This window comes from Triticum dicoccoides, chromosome 6B (genome assembly GCF_002162155.2).
Source record: "Triticum dicoccoides isolate Atlit2015 ecotype Zavitan chromosome 6B, WEW_v2.0, whole genome shotgun sequence".
Lineage (NCBI taxonomy): Eukaryota > Viridiplantae > Streptophyta > Magnoliopsida > Poales > Poaceae > Triticum > Triticum dicoccoides.
Genome location: NC_041391.1, coordinates 452,099,280 through 452,118,898, shown reverse-complemented (window position 1 = coordinate 452,118,898; position 19,619 = coordinate 452,099,280). Strand labels below are relative to the sequence as shown.

Sequence of the window (19,619 nt, the reverse complement as noted above, 5' to 3'; positions counted from 1 at the left end):
AATGGTAGAGGGAGCGTGCGATATTTGATCACATCAACCTTGGAAATACTTCCAACACATATCATCACCTCGCCTTTAGCTAGTCTCAGTTTATTCCGTAGCCTTTTATTTCGAGTTACTAACACTTAGTAACCGAACCGGTATCTATTACCATGGTGCTACTAGGAGTACTAGTAGAGTACACATTAATACTAGTAGAACGCCCATGCGTTGCCACGAGCCAACAAATGGATCTATCATGAGCCCCTAAACTTTAACTCCTGGATCACCGTGTTATTACTTCGCTATGTTGTCAGGCCACTCCAAATTCACCTGGTGTTTGCTCCAAGTCTATCAATTTGTTGAGTCCCATCATCCCTAACATATGAATTGACAAATGAATTCGAGTCATTTGGCTTCAGCTCTACATTGCCACCCAGCTCAAATTCACATATATTTTTGCCATAGGCATTCTCATCATCCCTAACTTTAAATGTCTTCCAACATTCCTCGTCCACTCCCTCCTAAAACTTATAGAGAGTTAAGTATTAAGGGAAGGGCTGGGTCTAACAACCTTTAACTCCTCAAAATTTGAGTAGAATTTGGAGGGTCTTTTGAGGACTTAAATTTTAGGGGAAGCGCTTTAGATGCCCTTACTTATCAGATTACTTTTCCAAATCTAATAAATAATTTATTGTCAGGTCTTCTGTAATATCTGTCCTCATACTCCCTCCGTTTTTATTTAGTTCGCATATTAGCTTTGGTCGAAGTCAAGCTTTACAAACTTTGACCAAGTTTATAAACAAAAATATTAAGATATATAATAACAAATCAACAACATTAGATTTATTATTGAACGTACTTTCACATCGTATAGATTTATTATGATAAATGTTTATATTGTTTTCTATAAACTTGGTCAAACTTTACGAAGTTTGACTTCAGTCAACTCTAATATGCAGAGTAAATAAAAACGGAGGGAGTACTATCTGCATCGAAGAAGGGATGAAAACGAAAGAAAGTTGTACTGCAACAAAACAACTATATCCTATTATTTGAGAGAGATTTTCCCTCGGTATTGGCATTTTCAATCCATGTCAAGTCTCGATAGGATTTACCCAACCTGAAATATATAGTACTATAAATGTTTTGTAGAATAGGGGAAATGTTTATTTATATACACACACACAAAGATGGTGTATGGATGGTTTTTCTGCAACACACTGAAGGAGAACATGTAGAGGCATTTTCTCTTCAGGAATGTTTAATTTTCTCAATACAAGTTATCTTGATCTATAGATCAATGACATGGTTAAGTACTAAATTTCATGGATTCATGTAATATGCATCTTTTATCAGTTAGTATTCCCTCCGAACCTTTTTAGTTCGCATATAAGATTTGTCTCAAGTCAAGCCTCGTAATGTTTGACCAACTTTATAGAAAAAAATACCAACATTCACAATGTGAAATCGATATCATTAGATGCGTCATGACTCTAATTTTCATATCATGTAACATTAGTATTGTTGATGTTGATATTTTTTCATATAATTATGGCCAAACTTTATGAAGTTTGACTTCGGACAATTCTTATATGCAGAGTAAAAAGGACCGGAGGGCGTACTAATTTGCAGATGAATCAAATGCAAAATAGCAATAGATCACTTTACCATCCATTAAGCCAACAGTATCAACAATTACTGTTGGGGCTACCCAACAGTTATTCTGCTAAAAAAAAGGTAGTCGACAAAACACATCAATCTAAGTTGACGGCAAGACCTCTATAACTGTAACACCATAGCAGAGAGAGTAAAAAACTCAGGATGGCGAGTTCACAACAACCTTTGACAGTTTAGAAATCCATAACATGGCTTTAGACACCTCACTTATGTCATGATCTAGAGTCTCCAAAGAGAAAACAACAACTACCTGAGTTACGAAAAATACTTGGTTTTGTTGAAATAGCAACCTTGATGCCATTTTAACAATCTATCACTGGTTCAGTTAGTAATATGGCATGAAAACCAAAGACAAAACTAAGGAAGTCCAAATAAATTTAATATTTGCAGTAAGGAACGAAACTGATTTTTGTTCTCAATTTAGGTGTAAATTATATGTCAACCTGGAATTAGATATCTGTTATATAATTATTTTGTAGGCAACTGAATACTTAGAATATATAATACTCACCAATTTGGTGAAACAAATGAAAAGTACAGGATTGTTTAAACCCATGTTCAGAGCACAGAATTTCCTGGGATAGCCTATGCATTAAAACAGGGCTAAGTATTAGACACAAGAGCATCATTGAATACAGATTTCAGCAAATAAATTACATGATGGGAGGCGGAAGCAAAGTGAAGTAGGGAACGAACAACTATGTACACGCTCCCTCTTTAATAATAGAGATCATCATTAAGCGCGTTGTTAGACAATTCAAAGCATTAGATCCTCAAGATATCACCTTTGTTTTACCTCGCTGAAAATTTCCAGTAATCCATGGCAATCGATAAAAAAATTCCCTAATCATCTATCTTTAGTCATTGACAGAAATAAGAGGGAGGAAAATATAGAACCACCCTCACTTAAATCACCCAAGGTTGATGCGCGATGTGCCTGTCCAGAGACTCCAAAATGAGTCTAGTGCGAGCCTTCTCTCCTTTGACCTTCGCAGTCATCACGCCAGCTTCCGCCATGCACATGTCCTCCACGCACCCCCTTCAATCATTTCCCCGGCCTCTTCATTCTTTGGCGTAGGATCCTTTGTGTTCGCTTCTTTCTTGAGGCATCAAATAATGTATATCGTTGGACAAGAATTACAAGATGTTTAGCACAAAGTGTTTGTTCATAATTGGCTTAGCGACAATTAAAAAACACTACATCTTCAATAAATGGTAAAATGCTTAAGAAGCAAGACATTTATAAGTAACTTTACCATCTCCTTCAACTGTCCTTTCTTCAGGAGCTCAGGGGCTCACTATCTGGGCGGTAAGCAGGCTGCCACGCAAAGATTCTGGATGCAAAAAGAAAGTAACAACATTTAGTAATTCAGCCATATTCCTAGTATCTACATGTTAGTTTGTGTTAAAAAACAATGCACAAATCTTATCACTGCCGTTGTACCATTCCATCATGGCTGCAAGCTCCTTGTATTCATTGTTTTTGTCAATGTTCTCCTTTGACAAAAATATCCCTAAAATCATCTCTCCCCTCTTAGCATTAAGGAGTGATCTTGCAAATACAAAAGGTTTAGGGTATGAGCACCAAATATAAAATGGTGACTCGTAGCAATGATTTTCATAAAAAAGGTCACCGAATATAATAAATATAGGGCTATGCTATGCACTTATAATTAACAGTTTTTTGACTGGTACTTATAATGAACATCAGATAATAAAAAAACAGTATGTAAAGTTAAAATATGGAAAATAGTACTGAACTGGATGTATGAATATTCCAAAGAACTTATGGGGTATGAACATATTATTCGGAGGCATAAGGCCATGTCCAACGCTCAGCTGCTTGTTCGGACGCCCAACGAATAATAATAATTAATTAAATCAATTAGCATAGGTCTAGGTTTCCCCGCCTCCAGCGTGGCAAATTTAGTAGGTTTCGTGTGTTAACATAGTAGCAACCAACCTGATTCGCTTCCATGACCAAGTTGGCCATACCGAGGAAGTCCTGATGTACTGAATAGCACAAAAGAACTAAACACATCTTAAAAGAAATGACAAAGGAAAAACCCCACTAATTACAGCCAAAGCAGATAATAATCTAAAGTTGTTATGATGAGAAGATGATCAAAGCTTGCTTTATCTGAAAGAAAAAAACGTGCTAATCTTTAAGTTTAATAGTTTCAGGAAGGCCTTACAGTACGGAAGATGCCTCAACCGATGACAATTAGATTAGTGAAGTCGGCACCACAAACAACATTAGTTGCTTTAGTAACAAGGCAGGGGAGTGGCGACACCTTAGTCCCCGCACCAAATTTGGAACAACACGGAGTCAGGGACAACACAAAAATAACAGCAGTGTAAGAACACAGTGGGAAAATGAGTTTCGCATATGGTCAAATTCCCATAAATTGTCAGAACTACCCCATCGTCCTAAACAATATAAGTTATGTATGCTCATGTCATAAATATTTTTATTGGTTTCATTATCACCGAAACAGGTAGATTCTAAGAACAGGTGACAATATAAGTTGTATTTGCTGCACTTCTAGTTGTGTCATCTATCAACCATAAAAAAGCAACAGGAGAGGGAGTCAACCACTCCTTAGTGAACTCGTCCCCAGCAGTCACCAAATACAAAGCACTTCCTTCGTCACTCACGACCATCGGATGATTTTTTCCAACACCCGCTGCAATCATAGTGTATCTGCAGAACTGAGAACTGCTAATTAGCATTTAGAAACATGCTTATGAAACATGTAATGCCGTTGGTCTATTCAATTCGTGTATGTTGGATGCTAGAAATAACAGTGGTGAGTAAGAAACGTGACAAAAATTAAGCATTGACTCGTACTTGATATCTGCAAGTCTGCAGCCAAGAGTCTTGACACGCAAGAACAACAAGAACGGCGAACCTGCTCGAGTAGCCAGACGGAATTCTGCAAGCTGCTTGACCGGCAAGTGCAAGGTGCCCCTGCTCCTCTTGGCCCATCTGCGCCACAGCCTCCTGCGACATCTTGGGGACGAACTCCCTAGCCGTGACCTCCAGGACGACCTGCGATCGGCATGCTCCCCGGGCAGCGGCGGCGGACGCGAGGAGATCGGGGAAGGAGAAGAGGTCAACCGTGGCCGAGGCGCCCAGTAGGAGGTCACAGCAGAGGAGGAACGGGAGCGACTGGGGCACACTGTCTGAAGGACTCGAAGCTGCCAACGCCGAGGAGGGAGAGACGGGCGGGGGCGAGCGACAAGCGCTCGGCGGCGGCACCTCTAGGATCTGGGCGCCGGCAAAGGGATCCGTGATGGCGGCCAGGGCGTGGTTTCCGTCGATATAGCGAATAGATCAGCGGCGGCGAAAGGACCTGCGATGGGCGGCTGGAGCGTGGTTCCAGTCATTGTATCGAATAGATCAAGGGCAAATCCCATAGATCACAAATAGGAGAGCATGAAACCTGCACAAAACACATTTAGTAATAACACCACCAGTTACTGAAGCTGCAAGTTGGGCTACATTATTCACTATAAATAGCTTTGCACAACGACCCTGGGACTTCTTTACCAATGCTACAATCTAGTCAAAACTTACAAGTTGAAGTGTAACAGGGGACAAAAAATAATTTCATCTCCTCAACCTAAGCTAATATTTCTGTGACACATTTTTTTCTAGAATTCAGTGCAGTAGTTACAATGACTAAAAGAAGCATCATTTCAATTTTACAGTATTTCTCCGAAGTAATGCCAAGTAAAAGTGTAAAACACAAATATTGTTTCCCTGCCCCATCGTGCTGCTGTTTGCCAGAGCTCGGCTGGCCAGTGGTAGTTGCAGGGATGTAGCAGTGATGGTGATAATGCTGATGGCGTGGTCCTTCCACCGCACGATGGGAGGACATCCAAAACTTTGCATGCTTATATTTCTATTAACCAAATGTTGTTGTGATTTCCCCGGTGATTCCTCTTGTCAGAATGTAGTCTCACATCCCATTGGCCTTGATAGTGAGATGCTTGACAAAAATATATAGCCCCATCTGAATATACATCCATAGCTAAAATCTTTTTTTTTTGAAAGCAACATAGCTTTATTACTCAACGTGCGGGCAAATCACCCAACACACAGGCGCCCACTTGGGCTGGTACATTCGTATCCGACTGCATACAATGGGCTGAATCACATAAACGACCAAGACTAGCAAGTTCATGAGCGACAGAGTTCGCACTACGCCGGCAAACAGCGATGTTGAAATGAGAAAACCAAAGCTTTAACTGGTATTTCATGTCTTCAATCACTGCTGCATAGGCCGAGGAATCCACCCTACGCAGGTCCAGCGCCTCCTCCAGAAGTTGCGAGTCAGTCTTAAACTCCACTCGAACCATACCTAGCTCTGCCGCCAAGTTTATCGCATGTGACATGGCTATAGCTTCAGCAGCAAAGGCATCACCGACGTTGTCAGTCCGTCCTGCCCGAGCACAGATCAAGTCTCCATGTTTTGTTCTTGCCGCAACTCCCCATCCTGCATGGTTCTGCCCGGGCACAAAAGAACCATCTACATTAATCTTGTATTCCATGTCACTTGGCGGCCGCCACCTCTCCGGATTGCTCTTGACTGGGGGGTTCAGAAAGATGTGCACATACTCAATCACGTTGCTTCTTGTTCGCCTCGCCACTTCATCTGGCACTAGAGGCATCTCTCCCTTTCTAAGCTTGTTCCTATTTGACCACCACAGCCACCAAAATGTGAGTATGTGTAGCCTCTTTTTCTCATCTAGGCCCCAAACATAATCCATCATCACATGCACGGACGTGATTACTTCCATCTCCAGGCTTTCCTTCTCCAAGCCTAAGTCCCTCCACAGTTCCTTTACTGTCTTGCATTTGATGAAGAGATGCGCCCCGTCCTCGTCAGCTCTACCGCAAAAGAGACATTTTGTGTCCGCAATGTGGATCCCTTTGCGTGCTACATTAGTGCGGAGAGCGAGGGAGTCGTGCTTCAGCCTGCACACGAACATCTGAATGTTTTTTGGGCACGGCAGTTTCCACAGGCGCTTCCATGAGTCATCCTTTACAGAGTTGAGGTTACTAGGATCTGTCGCGCTGCCACCCACACCGGCGTTCTGCATATGAAGTTCAAGCTGACGCTGAAGCTTGTAAGCGCTTTTGACGGAGTGAGTGCCTTTGGAATCATAATGCCATGCAATGAAATCCCGAACCCCCTCCCGTAGCGGAATTTGAAGAATATGTTTGATGTCATCCGCCCAGAAGGTGTCTCTCACCAATTGTTCATCCCACTGACCTGAAGCCGGATCGATGAGCTCAGATACAGACTGTAGAAGGTTCTGTCCCTTGGGTGTCAAGACACGCCGTGACCAGGGCCGTGGAATCCAGGGATCGAACCAAATATTTACTTGGGTGCCATCTCCAATTCTCCAAATGTACCCTTCCCTGAACAGATTAAGGCCATGAAGGAGGCTGCGCCATGAATAGGAGATGCCATCCCTAGGAGTCGCTTCAAGAATCTGCCCGTTGGGGAAATAACGCGCTTTCAGCGTTTGGGCACAGAGAGATTCAGGGTGCTAAATCAGCCGCCAAATCTGCCTGGAGAGGAGCGCCAAGTTGAAGTCATGCATGTCACAGAACCCTAAACCCCCTTGTGCTTTGGGCTTGATGAGAGTCTTCCATCCGATCCAGTGGGTACAATGGGATTTATCTTGTTGGCTCCACCAATATTCTCCTATCAATGAACTTAGTTCATCACAGAACGACTTTGTTAGGTAAAAACAGGACATTGCAAAAGTAGGGATGGCCTGAGCGACTGTTGTGACCAAAGTTTCCTTGCCCGCCTTCGCTATGAGCCTTTCCTTCCATCCATACACTCTCCCAGCCATTGCGCTTTTGACAAAAGCAAAGGCCTTTTTCCTTGATTTGACCACATGAACATGCAGTCCCAAGTACTTCTCATTCCACGACTCGCTCTGTATTTGTATAGCGTCCTTGACACTCGTTTTTACCGCAGCACTAGTATTGGGACTAAACATGACTGCAGACTTCTCCAGATTGATGCATTGCCCCGAACATTCCTCATACAGGTCCAGTATCCTACGCAGCTCTTGTGCCTCTGTTTGGTGCGCTTTCAGCAAAAGGACAAAATCATCAGCGAAGAGTAGGTGCGACACTACCGATGCCTGAGGACAGATCCTAACACCAGTGATTGCTCCGGTCTCCTCCGCATCATGTAACAGTGCTGACAGTCCCTCCGCACAAATGACAAAAAGATACGGCGAGGCAGGGTCCCCTTGCCTGAGTCCTCGGGAGGGCGAGAACTGCTCGGATAAAACTCCGTTAACCTTTATCTGGTACCGAACCGAGCTAACACAGTGCATGACTAAGTCAATCCATCGAGTACCGAAACCCAGCTTTGTCAGCATCGCTCGCAGGAAACCCCATTCCACCCTATCATAAGCTTTGCTCATATCCGCTTTCACCGCTGCTATACCATCCTTGCCTCTCTTCTTGTTCAGTAGGTAGTGTGACACCTCATAAGCCACTAACACATTGTCAGTGATCATCCGGCCAGGAACAAAGGCACTTTGATTCAGAGAAATGATGTCAGGAAGCACAAGCTTAAGTCAGTTGGCGATAACCTTCGAGACTAACTTGTAGATCACGTTGCAAAGGCTTATCGGGCGAAGATCCTTGATCCTATGGGGGTTCTTTACCTTCGTAATGAGAACCACAACTGTGTCGTTCCACCCTGTCGGCATAGCTCCACCATTTAGCACCGCAAGGACCTCATCCACCACTTTGTCCCCCATAAAGTGCCAATGTTTCTTATAAACGATCGATGGCATCCCATCAGGGCCCGGGGCCTTCAAGTCACCAATGTGGTCTAACGCGGCCTTAATTTCTTCCCTGGTAGCCTCCGCTTCAAGTATAGCTCGCATGGCAGGAGTCACACGGGGTTTAACCTTGTCAATAAGTTCAGGCAGGCGATTAGCCCCCGTAGAAGTAAACAAATCCAGAAAAAAAGAGCAGACAAAGTTAGTTAACTCCTCCCCTTCCTTCACCTCCGGTCCGTCCTCCCTACTCAGCTTCTTAATCCAGTTGGCTTTCTTCTTCGCAGATGCAACGGCCATGAAGTATTTTGTGCTTCTGTTGCCATCCCGGAGCCAAGTAACATGCGAGTGTTGCTTCGCTTTAATGTTCTTCTTAGTCTCCAGCTCCTCTACAAGACACCGCAGTCGCGCTTCCTCCCTAACTTTTGCTTCTGTAACTGGCGCCCGCATGCATGCCTCCAGCTCCCTCCGTGCTCTCTTGAGTCTCCCCTCTAGTTCTCCCACCACCTCCCTACTCCACCTTTTCATCCTCCCAGCCACATTGGTCATCACAGAAGCCACATCATCCCTCTCCTTCAGGCAGCCTTCCTCCCACGCTCCTTGGATCTCAGCACCACATCCCTCTTCCTGCAACCACCACGCCTCGAATCCGAACCCCCGATCGCCTCCGCTCGCCCTACTGGGCACACCTTGTGTGTTAACTATTATCGGTCTATGGTCTGAATGGCGAGGAGCCCCGTTGATCACACTGAATTCCGGGAACCATTCGCACCATTTTGCATTGGCCGTGGCCCTGTCCAGGCGTTCACAGATGTATGTATCCACCTCCTTGCTATGATTCCTCCACGTGTATTTGTCTCCTTCATATCCAATGTCACATAAGTCACACGCCTCCAAAGCTGCCCGAAAATTGTTCATAAACCTTTGGGGGCGGACAGCACCCCTCATCTTCTCATCCCCGGTTAGGATCTCATTGTAGTCTCCAAGGCATAACCAAGGACGACCACTTCGGTGCTGTTGCCCAAGGATGCGCATCATCTTCCAAGTCTCCACCTTACGCTCCAGCTCAGATTCGCCGTACACCCCCGTCAGTCTCCAAATCCTCCCATCATCCTCCGTTACATCCACATCCACATGTCGCCTCCCGTACAATCTTAACGAGATACTTAAACCTCTCCTCCAGAAAAGCGCTACACCTCTACTTCGTCCCACAGGATTCCAAACCACCATGTTAGCTAACCCCAACGACCATCGAAATTTTTCAAGCTCCTTCTCTGTTGACTTCGTCTCCGCCAAAAACAACACGTCGGGCTCCTCCGACCTCCCTAGCTCAAGGAGGCTACGAACTGCCGGGCCGTTCCCGAGACCCCGGCAGTTCCAACCGATCAGTTTCATTGATCCCGGCGGGGCTGCTCCGGCAGCCCGGCCGATATCTTGTCATTGACGTTTACACCTTGTGCATGGGTCACTGGCCCTTCCTCTCCTAACTTCTCTTCCAGCTTTCCCTTCTTTCCCAGCTTCTCCACTTCATCTTCCTCGCCTGTCCTCCCCCTCTTCCCTCCCACCCCCAAGTCCTCCACAGGTTCATCTGCCTCCCTGTTCCTCTCCCTCCCTTTCTTTCTGTACTTCCTCCCTCCTGCGCCCTTCTCTTTTCCTCCACTGCCACCTGATGCAACCCTCCTTTCCAACTTGTTTGCTGGGACCATGGTCTCAGTGTGTGCCTTGTTTGGTACCGCATTGACCACTCCATCCTGGGCAACCGGGATAATCTGCATATGTTGCTCCTCACTAACACCCAGAACCAGTTGCTTCGGTTTGCCCCGGCCTAAGTTTATTATCATTTTTGACAGGGCTAGTGACCTCCTCCTCCCTCCCTATCCTACCTGTGCCGCCGCCGCTGGAATCACTCTTCCTCCAAGATAGACTCTCGCTCCCACTCCCTGATCTCCCTTCTGATCGGTCAAAACCAAAACTGCGTGTCCCACTTGAGCTTCAGCCTCCAGACCGCCATGCTTTCACCTCCCCCCAGCCTCTGCGTTGACCCATGTCCACCCGTAGCCATCTACCAAACTGTTTGCTTACACCCTTCACAGCTTTCTTATCGCAGTCTTTCTCCACATGGCCAATGATCCCGCATGAGTAGCAGAAATCAGGAAGAAATTCATATTCCAGCCTACACCAATCTCTATCCTCCTCCTCAACCCCGCTCTCCATCATAGCCTCCCCTTTGCCTTTCTTATCCACCCCTTCCTCTCCCCCATCGAGCATGAATCCTCTCATAATAGGTCTATCAATCTGCATCCTTACCTTCACCCTCAGAAATCTACCGATTACAACTCCATCCGCACTCGTGTCCGCCTCCACAAACACTCCAATGATATTACCAATGTCCTCTGCTGATCCCACGTTCATCATACCAAGAGGAAGGTTAAAAACCCTCACCCAAATAGGGATATTGTTATGGGCATAATCTTCTGGCCTCTTACTCGATACATAGTCCTCCACCACCACAACTTCTTTATCAAACATCCATGGTCCATCTTCGATCGCCTTCCGCTTACCAAACTCTTGATGAAAAGTTATGAGGAACTGATTTACTCCGATCTCCTTACAATCGATCCCCTTTATCGGGCACCAAACCCTGCCTAGTGAGAGGCAGATCGCATCTGGGTGCGCTAACTTTTCGGAGATGACCTTGCCTATTGCCTGCACCATCGACGCCTTGCCCTTCTCCCTTGCTGGAAGCCGCACCTTGACGCCCTTCTTCTCCTCCTCAGACAGTTTCAGTCCCTTCATCAACCCCGCTACACCATCTACTGCCATGGCTGCTCTCCCCTGACCCCCCAAACCCCTCCTAAGAAGCAGGTGCTTTACGACTGCACGCCCTAGGGAAACGCACATAAGGATTTGGTGGATGGCACAAGGAAAAGGAAAGCTCAAAGATCACCCGGACGAAGGAACCAAACAGCGGCAGCGATGATGCGAAAGGAACCCTAGGCTCCGATCGGAATCGTCCTCGGGATCGCCTCCGTAAACTACGGAAAGGACACCAACCGTCACCCTAACGGGAGGGACTCCTGGTCTCTGTCTTTCGCTAAGATCTTAAATACATCATGTAAGGTGGTAGAAATAAAAACCAGCAGGAAATAAGAAAACTAACAATTAATGTTACGATTCCAGATGTCTACATGTACAGTTATTACTGACCGCCTAATTCAGGCTGTTTCTTCATTTACTCATTTAGCAAAGTTAAGAATGCTGTCCACAATATTCCAATTTGTTTTTTTCCAAGAAATTTATGGAATCACGTGTCGTTGTCTAACTCTAAGAGAGAAAACTGATGACACACTCGCCTGAGATTTTCAGCCTGAATCTACTACAACAGCACACCAGAATATTTGGAGAGCCGCTAAACACACAATCAGTATCTAAAGCTTCACTTTGTGAGGTTAAGACGGACAGTTTGCTCCAAATGCTCCAAAGAGCAAAATGACACCAATGCTTCCCATCAAACATAAATGGAATTGAATGAATTGTCTCATGGCAAGTCCCAAAGTTTAACTGCAGCAACGCCGCTATCAAGGGCGGAATATGCCTTCGAATGGAAAAATTCCAGAGGAATCATAACATTCAAAGGTTTGTTTTGCGACGTTTGCCAGGGAATATACAAACACAGATAGTTTGCTCCTGATCAGGCAGAAGGACTCGGATGTCCCCCCGTCACACAATCAGACCATTAGTTTTCCAACAAACTACAAATTAAAAAAATTACTGATGTTCAGTGAACTTCACAGTAAGGACTGTTACAGCTAAGCTATTCTGAAAATCAACAGAACAGGAGGTTTACCTCTTAAACAATTTCGAAAGGAAGATAACAGTGCACATAATGAATTCCCAGGGGGCAGGCACACAATCGGAATTCTATGCTAAATGTGGCACAGACGGCATAAACCAAGGGACACAAAAGTATCACATATTCATCTGGGTTACTGATTACCAACCACATTGATCAACTGAGGACCTCTAAAATAAGTGATGGGATACCGGGGGCAGGCACACTGTGATATTTGTTGTTGGTCTTAGACAACGAACGGTGCTGCGAATCTGAGGCCAATACAGCCACGTCAGTTTTCCTGAGGTCCTGGTTCCTTGAATTTCTGACATCCCATAAAATTCTGGAGCCAAAAATTGAGGCATATGCCATGCTTCATTTTGCAAGTTCTGGTTGCGCCTTAACCAGGACCTATGGCGCACCTTTCTAGTCGATGCAAATGCAGAAGGTCCGAACAAGACCGAGCAAATCAAGTTTAGCCGCATACTTAACATTCCTTAACGCCCGTGCAGATCCTTCCACATATACCATTTCTTTATACGTTCATATCAGCGTTTTGATCCGGTGACCATGTGCAACAAAAGAGATCACTTTTATAAACAAACAAATGCAAGCGTAAATAGTAACCGGACTGAGGAAATCGAATTCAGCAAATAAGGCAGTGTAGTTCCTCGACGTCCAATCGCATCACAGAATTTCCGCATTGGATAGCGAGAGGAACAATTGCTTTCTGCTTCCCGTCTAATCACTGCCCGGGAACCATACAAATTAGTTCACAGACACGAATACTTAAGAGAAGCAGCAGACCAAAACACGCGGCAAAACAAGATCCAATATAGTACTACCAGGAATCATGATGATTTCTAAGACAACTCAGTCCCTTAGATGTTCTTTGACCATGCGATCATTTCCGCAGGAGTCATTACAGGTCTGCAACTGTAAAATTGGCTCATCACGGTTGTCGAAATCAAGATGTCCAGAGAGAAATGGGAACTTTTTAGATGTATGTAAGAGCCGCCGGTGCCCTGGGAGAGAAACTCGGAGGGCACACGAGAGGGGCGGACTCGGGATACAACGGTACGATGTTGCTTCAAGGGAACGAGTGCATTGGGAACCGATCAGACTCGAGAGACTGATCATCCCAATGACCAGATGACGAAGCACCAACGAATCGCAAAATGGGAACAGAGAACAGCAAAGCAAATCGAGATAAACAAATCAACGAGAACGAAGAAGCAAATCAGCAGGGTGCCGAGGAGGCGGCGGCGGCGGCGGTGATGCGGTAAACAGAGGGAGAGGCGACTGCTATTTATAGCAACGCGCGTCGCTGCCTTCGCACAGCAAAACCCTAATGGGCCCTAGAGCGATGGGCCAGACTGCTGCTATGGGCCGCAACACATGTTTTTCTGGGCGCGGAACAAATACGGGCTCCGCAACCATCTGAACCCGTACAAATTTCAAAGATGCAATAATTATTTACATATGCAAACTTGAAATGTGCAGCGATAAATCAAGAAATTATACGTTGAACAATAATAATAAAATGTGCCCCGTTGCAATGTACATGCATTTAGCTAGTAGCACTAAAGTGGCAGCTTTTCCCTCACTTCGCACAAATTTGTTAAAAAAAATAGTAGTTTTCCTCAGAACAATCTCCTGAGCGGGGTGATTAGACGTATAGATGGACTTTGGCGGCGCCCGTGGATAAAATCGGCGGTATTTGAAAACGGTTCAACGTGTATCTGGAAAATGTTCAACCTATATGCATAAAATTGTCAACATGTATTTAAAGTAAGTCAACATGTATTTAAAAAGTGTAAAAAAACTAACAGAAAAAAACGGCCAAAACCTTCGTAAAACTAAACAGATGGTTCCTAAAACTGGCCATGGAAGGATTTCAAAACGGACTGTAAAAGATTCACAAAACCATTTGGGTATGTTGTTGGGCCGGACCACTTCGCCAAGACACTGTAGGTGAGCTATGCTTTTGTCTCGCGATAAGCAAGACATAGCATTTGCTTCCACAAGTGAAAGTTGGAGAAGGAATAGACCACACCTGGGCCTTTCCATTACGTGTTAATTATATAGACAAGTATATGCAATCCTACCTAATCTTACCATAAATGGGAGATCACAAATATTCGATTCTCCTCGATTTAGGCGATTAGGATTATATCACGATCCCGTGATATATTAGTCTAACACTCCCCCGCAGTCACAACGGAAGGAGAGCGGACGTTGAGACTGGACCGAAAATCCAGAAACAACGGTGACGGGAGACCCTTCGTGAGGATGTCGGCGAACTGGCGAGACGACGGAACATGCAATACACGCACTTGCCCCAGGGCAACACGATCACGAACGAAGTGGAGGTCGATCTCGATGTGCTTGGTGCGCTGATGCTGGACAGGGTTCGTCGACATGTAGACGGCACTGACGTTGTCACAAAAGACAATCGTGGCGGTCGGTGAAGGGCGATGGAGCTCGTGGAGAAGCTGTCGAATCCAGCTGGCCTCAGCTACGGCGTTGGCCACAGCTCGATATTCAGCTTCGGCACTAGAACGAGACACCGTATGCTGGCGTTTTGACGACCAAGAGACGAGGTTATCACCAAGAAATACGCAGAAGCCCGAGGTGGAACGACGAGTGTCAGGGCATCCAGCCCAGTCTGCGTCGGTGTAGGTGATCATGGAATCCGACGATGTAGAGTAGAGTTGGAGGCCATGAGAGAGTGTGCCCTTGATGTAGCGCAAGATACGCTTCATGGCCGCAAGGTGTTGTTCACGAGGATCATGCATGTGGAGGCAGACCTGCTGAACAGCATAGGCAATATCGGGGCGCGTGAAGGTGAGGTATTGCAATGCCCCAGCAAGACTCCGATACTCTGTCGGATCTGCCACAGGAGGGCCAGCGGTGGCGGCGAGCTTGGGTGACGTGTCAACCGGTGTCGTCGCGGACTTGCAGGCAGACATGCCGGCCTTGTCCAGAATCTCCGCGGCGTACTTGGCTTGCGAGAGATGCATGCCACAGGAGTCGCGGGTGACCGCAATGCCGAGAAAGTAGTGGAGACTGCCCATGTCCGTCATGGAAAACTCGGAGTGGAGGGAGGCTGTGATCCTGTCGAGAAGCCAGCTCGACGACGCGGTGAGCACAATGTCATCCACGTAGAGTAGGAGGAAGGCCGTGCCCGCCTCACACCGGAGAACAAACAATGAGGTGTCGGACTTCGCGCACGTGAAGCCGGTAGAGATGATGAAGGCCGCGAAGCGCTGGTACCATGCGCGGGGTGCCTGCTTGAGACCGTATAGGGAACGGTTCAAGCGACATACATGGTGAGGACGCGTAGAGTCGATGAAGCCGGTGGGTTGTCGACTGTAGACGACCTCGGAGAGAGTGCCATGAAGGAAGGCGTTCTTGACGTCGAGTTGGCGAGTCTCCCAATTGAGGGAGAGGGCGATGGAGAGAATAACCCGCACCGTCGCCGGTTTGACAACCGGGCTGAAGGTCTCATCGAAGTCAACACCTTGCTCCTGAGAGAAACCACGAAGCACCCAACGAGCTTTGTAGCGATCGAGAGAGCCATCCGGTTTGAGCTTGTGGCGAAAGACCCATTTACCGGAGACGACGTTCGCATTCTTGGGAGGAAGCACAAGATCCCAAGTATTGTTCATGTGGAGAGCGCCATACTCCACGTTCATGGCATCTAGCCAATTAGGGTCCTTGAGAGCAGCACGGACTGACGTGGGAACCGGAGAGTACCTGTTAACAGAAGTAACATGCAGGTTAAGCCGCTCGCGGGCGGCCACATGGATGCCAGAACGGCTGCGTGTGCGCATGGTATGCGAGGGTGCAGGCGAGGGCGCGCGTGTGCGTGACCGGCCACGCGTAGGTGGGGGTGCATCAGTGGCTACAGAGGCCGCCGGTGGCTCAGGAACAGCAGTAGGCTGCTCAGGCGCTGCTGCAGGCTGCTCAGGTGCAGACGCAACGAGACGAGCAGGAGAGTGTGGCATAGGAGGTATGACGATGGGTGGGAGGTCATCAAGAAAATCATAGGAGGCTGCAGGAGTTGGCTGCGAGGAGGCAAAGGGAAATGAGTTTTCGTCAAACACAACATGGCGAGAAATGATTACGCGGTGTGTGGCAAGGTCCATGCAACGGTATCCCTTGTGGTGAGAAGAGTAACCAAGAAAAATACAAGCGCTGGAACGAGGGGACAGTTTGTGTGCCATGGTGGATGCGGTATTGGGGTAGCATAGACAACCGAAAACGCGAAGGGATGAATAGGATGGATGGGTGTGATATAGTGCAAAATATGGGGAGGGTGCGTTGATGGTTTTTGTGGGTAGGCGATTGAGGACGTGAGTGGCTGTATGTAGGGCTTCGACCCAAAACTGTGGCGGTAAGCTGGCCTGAAATAGGAGAGAACGCACAATGTCATTAACCGTGCGGATGATACGTTCAGCTTTCCCGTTCTGTTGAGAGGTATATGGGCAGGAAAAACGAATGTGTATGCCGTGTGTGGCGGCAAGGGAGTGGAGCTTTTGGTTGTCGAACTCACGTCCATTGTCGCATTGGATGGACATAAGGGTCAGGTTGAACTGAGTATGCACAAATGCACGAAATGAAGAAAGCGTGGCATAAGCTTCAGATTTTTGGTGTAGAGGAAATGTCCACAAAAAATGTGTAAAATCATCAAGAATGACTAAGAAATATTTAATTCCTGAAATACTCAAAATCGGAGATGTCCAAAGATCACAATGAACTAGCTCGAAGGGCCGAGTCGTGCGACTAGAAGAAGAAGAAAATGGCAGCCGAACATGGCGCCCTAATTGACAAGCATGACAAAGAGAACTGTCTTTTATTTGTTTAGTACATGGAAGAGAAACATGCTGTATGAGGCGACGAAAAGCGTCGTGTCCTGGATGGCCAAGGCGACGGTGCCAAACGTCCGGAGTGTCGGTGACGATAGCGAAAGCACGGGGTGGCGGTGGCCGTGTGAATGGATAAAGCTCCCCCGTACTATTGCACCGAAGAATCTCGCGCCGGGTGGGAAGGTCCTTCACAGAAAAACCGAGAGGGTCAAACTCAACTGAACAATTATTATCAGTGGTTAATTGACGAACTGAAATCAGGTTTTGAATTATACGCGGTGAGACTAGAACATGGTGTAAATGAAGTGGACGATTTGGAAAAAGAGAAGGGAGAGTGGCATGGCCTGAAGTGGAGACAGGGAGAGTGGAGCCGTCTCCAACAACGATATGACGAAAAATAGGATGTGGGGATAGAGAGGAGAGAGTACCAGGGTCAGACGAGAGGTGAGCCGTGGCGCCTGTGTCCATGATCCACTCGTGAGGAGGGGGTTGCAGCGTCATGGTGTTGAATTGCTGCGCAAGAGCAGATGGGTCCCATGTCGGCGTAGGTGCTCGAGGCGCGGGAGCTGCACCATAGGAAGCTGCACCGTAGGGAGCGCCGCCAGACTGGTACGCCTGGCCATGGGCTACACCGTAGTCGTGGTAGAGGGACGTCGGCGTGGCCGGAGGCGCTGCCATGTAGGCATGAGCGCGAGGTGCGCCAGGGCGAGGCCCGAGGATGCCGCTGCCGGGCTGCTGCATGGGCCACATCTGGATAGCTCCAGTCCAGGGGTTGTAAGGCGTCGGCATGAGGTTGCCGGCGTTGCCGGAGCCACCGGACGGCTTCGAGCCGTAGCCACCATTGGGCTTTTTGCCCTTGTTCTTGCCGTAACCCGAGGCGCCATGATTAGGGTTTGCGGGTGGCCTCCATGGCTGGCCGCCGGCTGCACCCTGCGAGCCACCAGCGTGTCCAGGGTTGCCCTTGGCGGAGTAGAAGGCAGAGGCGGAGGAGTTGGTGGTGGAACGACGTGCCGCCTTCATCTCGTGGAGGAGGAGCATGTTCCGAAAGTTGAGGAAGGTCGGGAACGGCGTCAGGAGCGGGGCGATGTCAGCCACGCTGTCGAAGCGCTCGTGAAGGCCCTTGATGATGTTGGTGACGAGGTCGGTGTCGGAGACGGGAGAGCCGACCTCGGCGAGGGCGTCGGCCGCCGTCTTTTGCAGATGGAGATACTCGGTGACAGACCGGTCACCCTGCTTGATGCTGCGGAACTCCTCAGCGAGGTAGATCTCGCGCGTCTTCTTGTTGTCGTTGAAGAGCGCGTCGACGGCGGTCCAGACCGTGTAGGCGGTGGCGTCGGCCTTCATGACGAGATCGACGATGTCCAGCGCCATGGAGCCGTACAGCCAGCGTAGCACGGTAGCGTCGAGGCGAAGCCATGTGGGATCGGACGGGGCCGTCTCCGTGGTGAGGTGGTCCTCGAGGGCGTAGGTCGTCACAGCGATGTTGAAGAAGCAGCGCCACTTGGGGAAGGATGGCACCTTGAAGTCGAGGATGACTGGGACGAGAGAGCGGACGCTCTGGATGGCCGTGGCCTGCGCCCATAGGTGGGCGTTGGGGTGGACCTCCGCCTCGGTCGTGGTTTTCGGGTCGGACGGCGCCATGCAAGACGGTGGAGAAGAGAGGCCGGCGGCTGGAGCTGGAGTAAGGTAGAGGAAGAGCAGCGGAAACGATCAAGATCGATCGCAAACTGATACCATGAAAGTTGGAGAAGGAATAGACCACACCTGGGCCTTTCCATTACGTGTTAATTATATAGACAAGTATATGCAATCCTACCTAATCTTACCATAAATGGGAGATCACAAATATTCGATTCTCCTCGATTTAGGCGATTAGGATTATATCACGATCCCGTGATATATTAGTCTAACAACAAGCATTGGAACTAGAGACAAAAATTGTTAGCCGTTTTTGTGAGTGTGCTTTGCTCTGGATGTTATGATGTGCATGCTATATGGATGTTATTCCAGTAGGGTTTGCTGAACAACTTTCAAACATGCATTCTTTCTTCCCGTACAAAGTTAAAACATGCATTCTTTCTTCCCGTACAAAGTTAAAACATGCATTTCATTCAGCCATACAAAATTCAATTTCAATACTACATTGATTATGCTTATTGCAAGGTTGCATAGATATCAATTACAAAGCGACAGCGCATATGCACATTCCTAAAAACAACATTGCATGTGGACACATTATATCTTAACTAAGCCTACAAGCACAATTATTACATGCTTCAGTTCTCTTTTTTATTCAACAAGAGCACTCTCATAGCTCCTCTGTCTATCATTGTTTTCCTCCTGGTCTTTCTTGTCACCATCTCCATCTTGCTCTCCTTCTCATCCTTGCTCAACTGCCTAAGTGCAACAATGTTGTCTAACTAACATTGCAATGT

At 47.3% G+C, this 19,619-nt stretch overlaps 1 protein-coding gene, 1 long non-coding RNA gene, 1 other non-coding gene and 1 pseudogene across 6 annotated transcripts; all 4 read right to left on the bottom strand.

Annotated features, from left to right (window-relative positions):
- Window positions 1-2,424: 2,424 nt before the first annotated feature.
- Window positions 2,425-13,581, bottom strand: LOC119323167. Of its 4 annotated transcripts, none has more exons than XR_005156160.1 (5): window positions 12,329-13,581; window positions 4,511-5,105; window positions 3,104-4,371; window positions 2,916-2,993; window positions 2,425-2,759 (listed from the first exon to the last, which is right to left on the bottom strand). It is a non-coding gene; the product is annotated as an uncharacterized LOC119323167 (long non-coding RNA). The 4 variants fall into 4 exon arrangements; XR_005156159.1 differs by having other exon boundaries at window positions 3,104-4,363; XR_005156158.1 differs by having other exon boundaries at window positions 3,104-4,363; window positions 4,572-5,105.
- LOC119327186 lies at window positions 12,973-13,119 on the bottom strand. The gene has a single exon (XR_005158452.1). It is a non-coding gene; the product is annotated as a small nucleolar RNA snoR136 (small nucleolar RNA).
- Window positions 13,181-13,276, bottom strand: LOC119326926 (annotated as a pseudogene).
- A 3,212-nt stretch (window positions 13,582-16,793) lies between the features above and the next one.
- On the bottom strand, window positions 16,794-19,054 carry LOC119324796. Its single transcript, XM_037598564.1, has 2 exons — window positions 17,613-19,054; window positions 16,794-17,370 (listed from the first exon to the last, which is right to left on the bottom strand). Exons 1-2 carry the CDS (start codon window positions 18,823-18,825, stop codon window positions 17,333-17,335), a joined length of 1,251 nt encoding a protein of 416 aa, XP_037454461.1. The 5' UTR covers window positions 18,826-19,054; the 3' UTR covers window positions 16,794-17,332.
- Window positions 19,055-19,619: the final 565 nt, after the last annotated feature.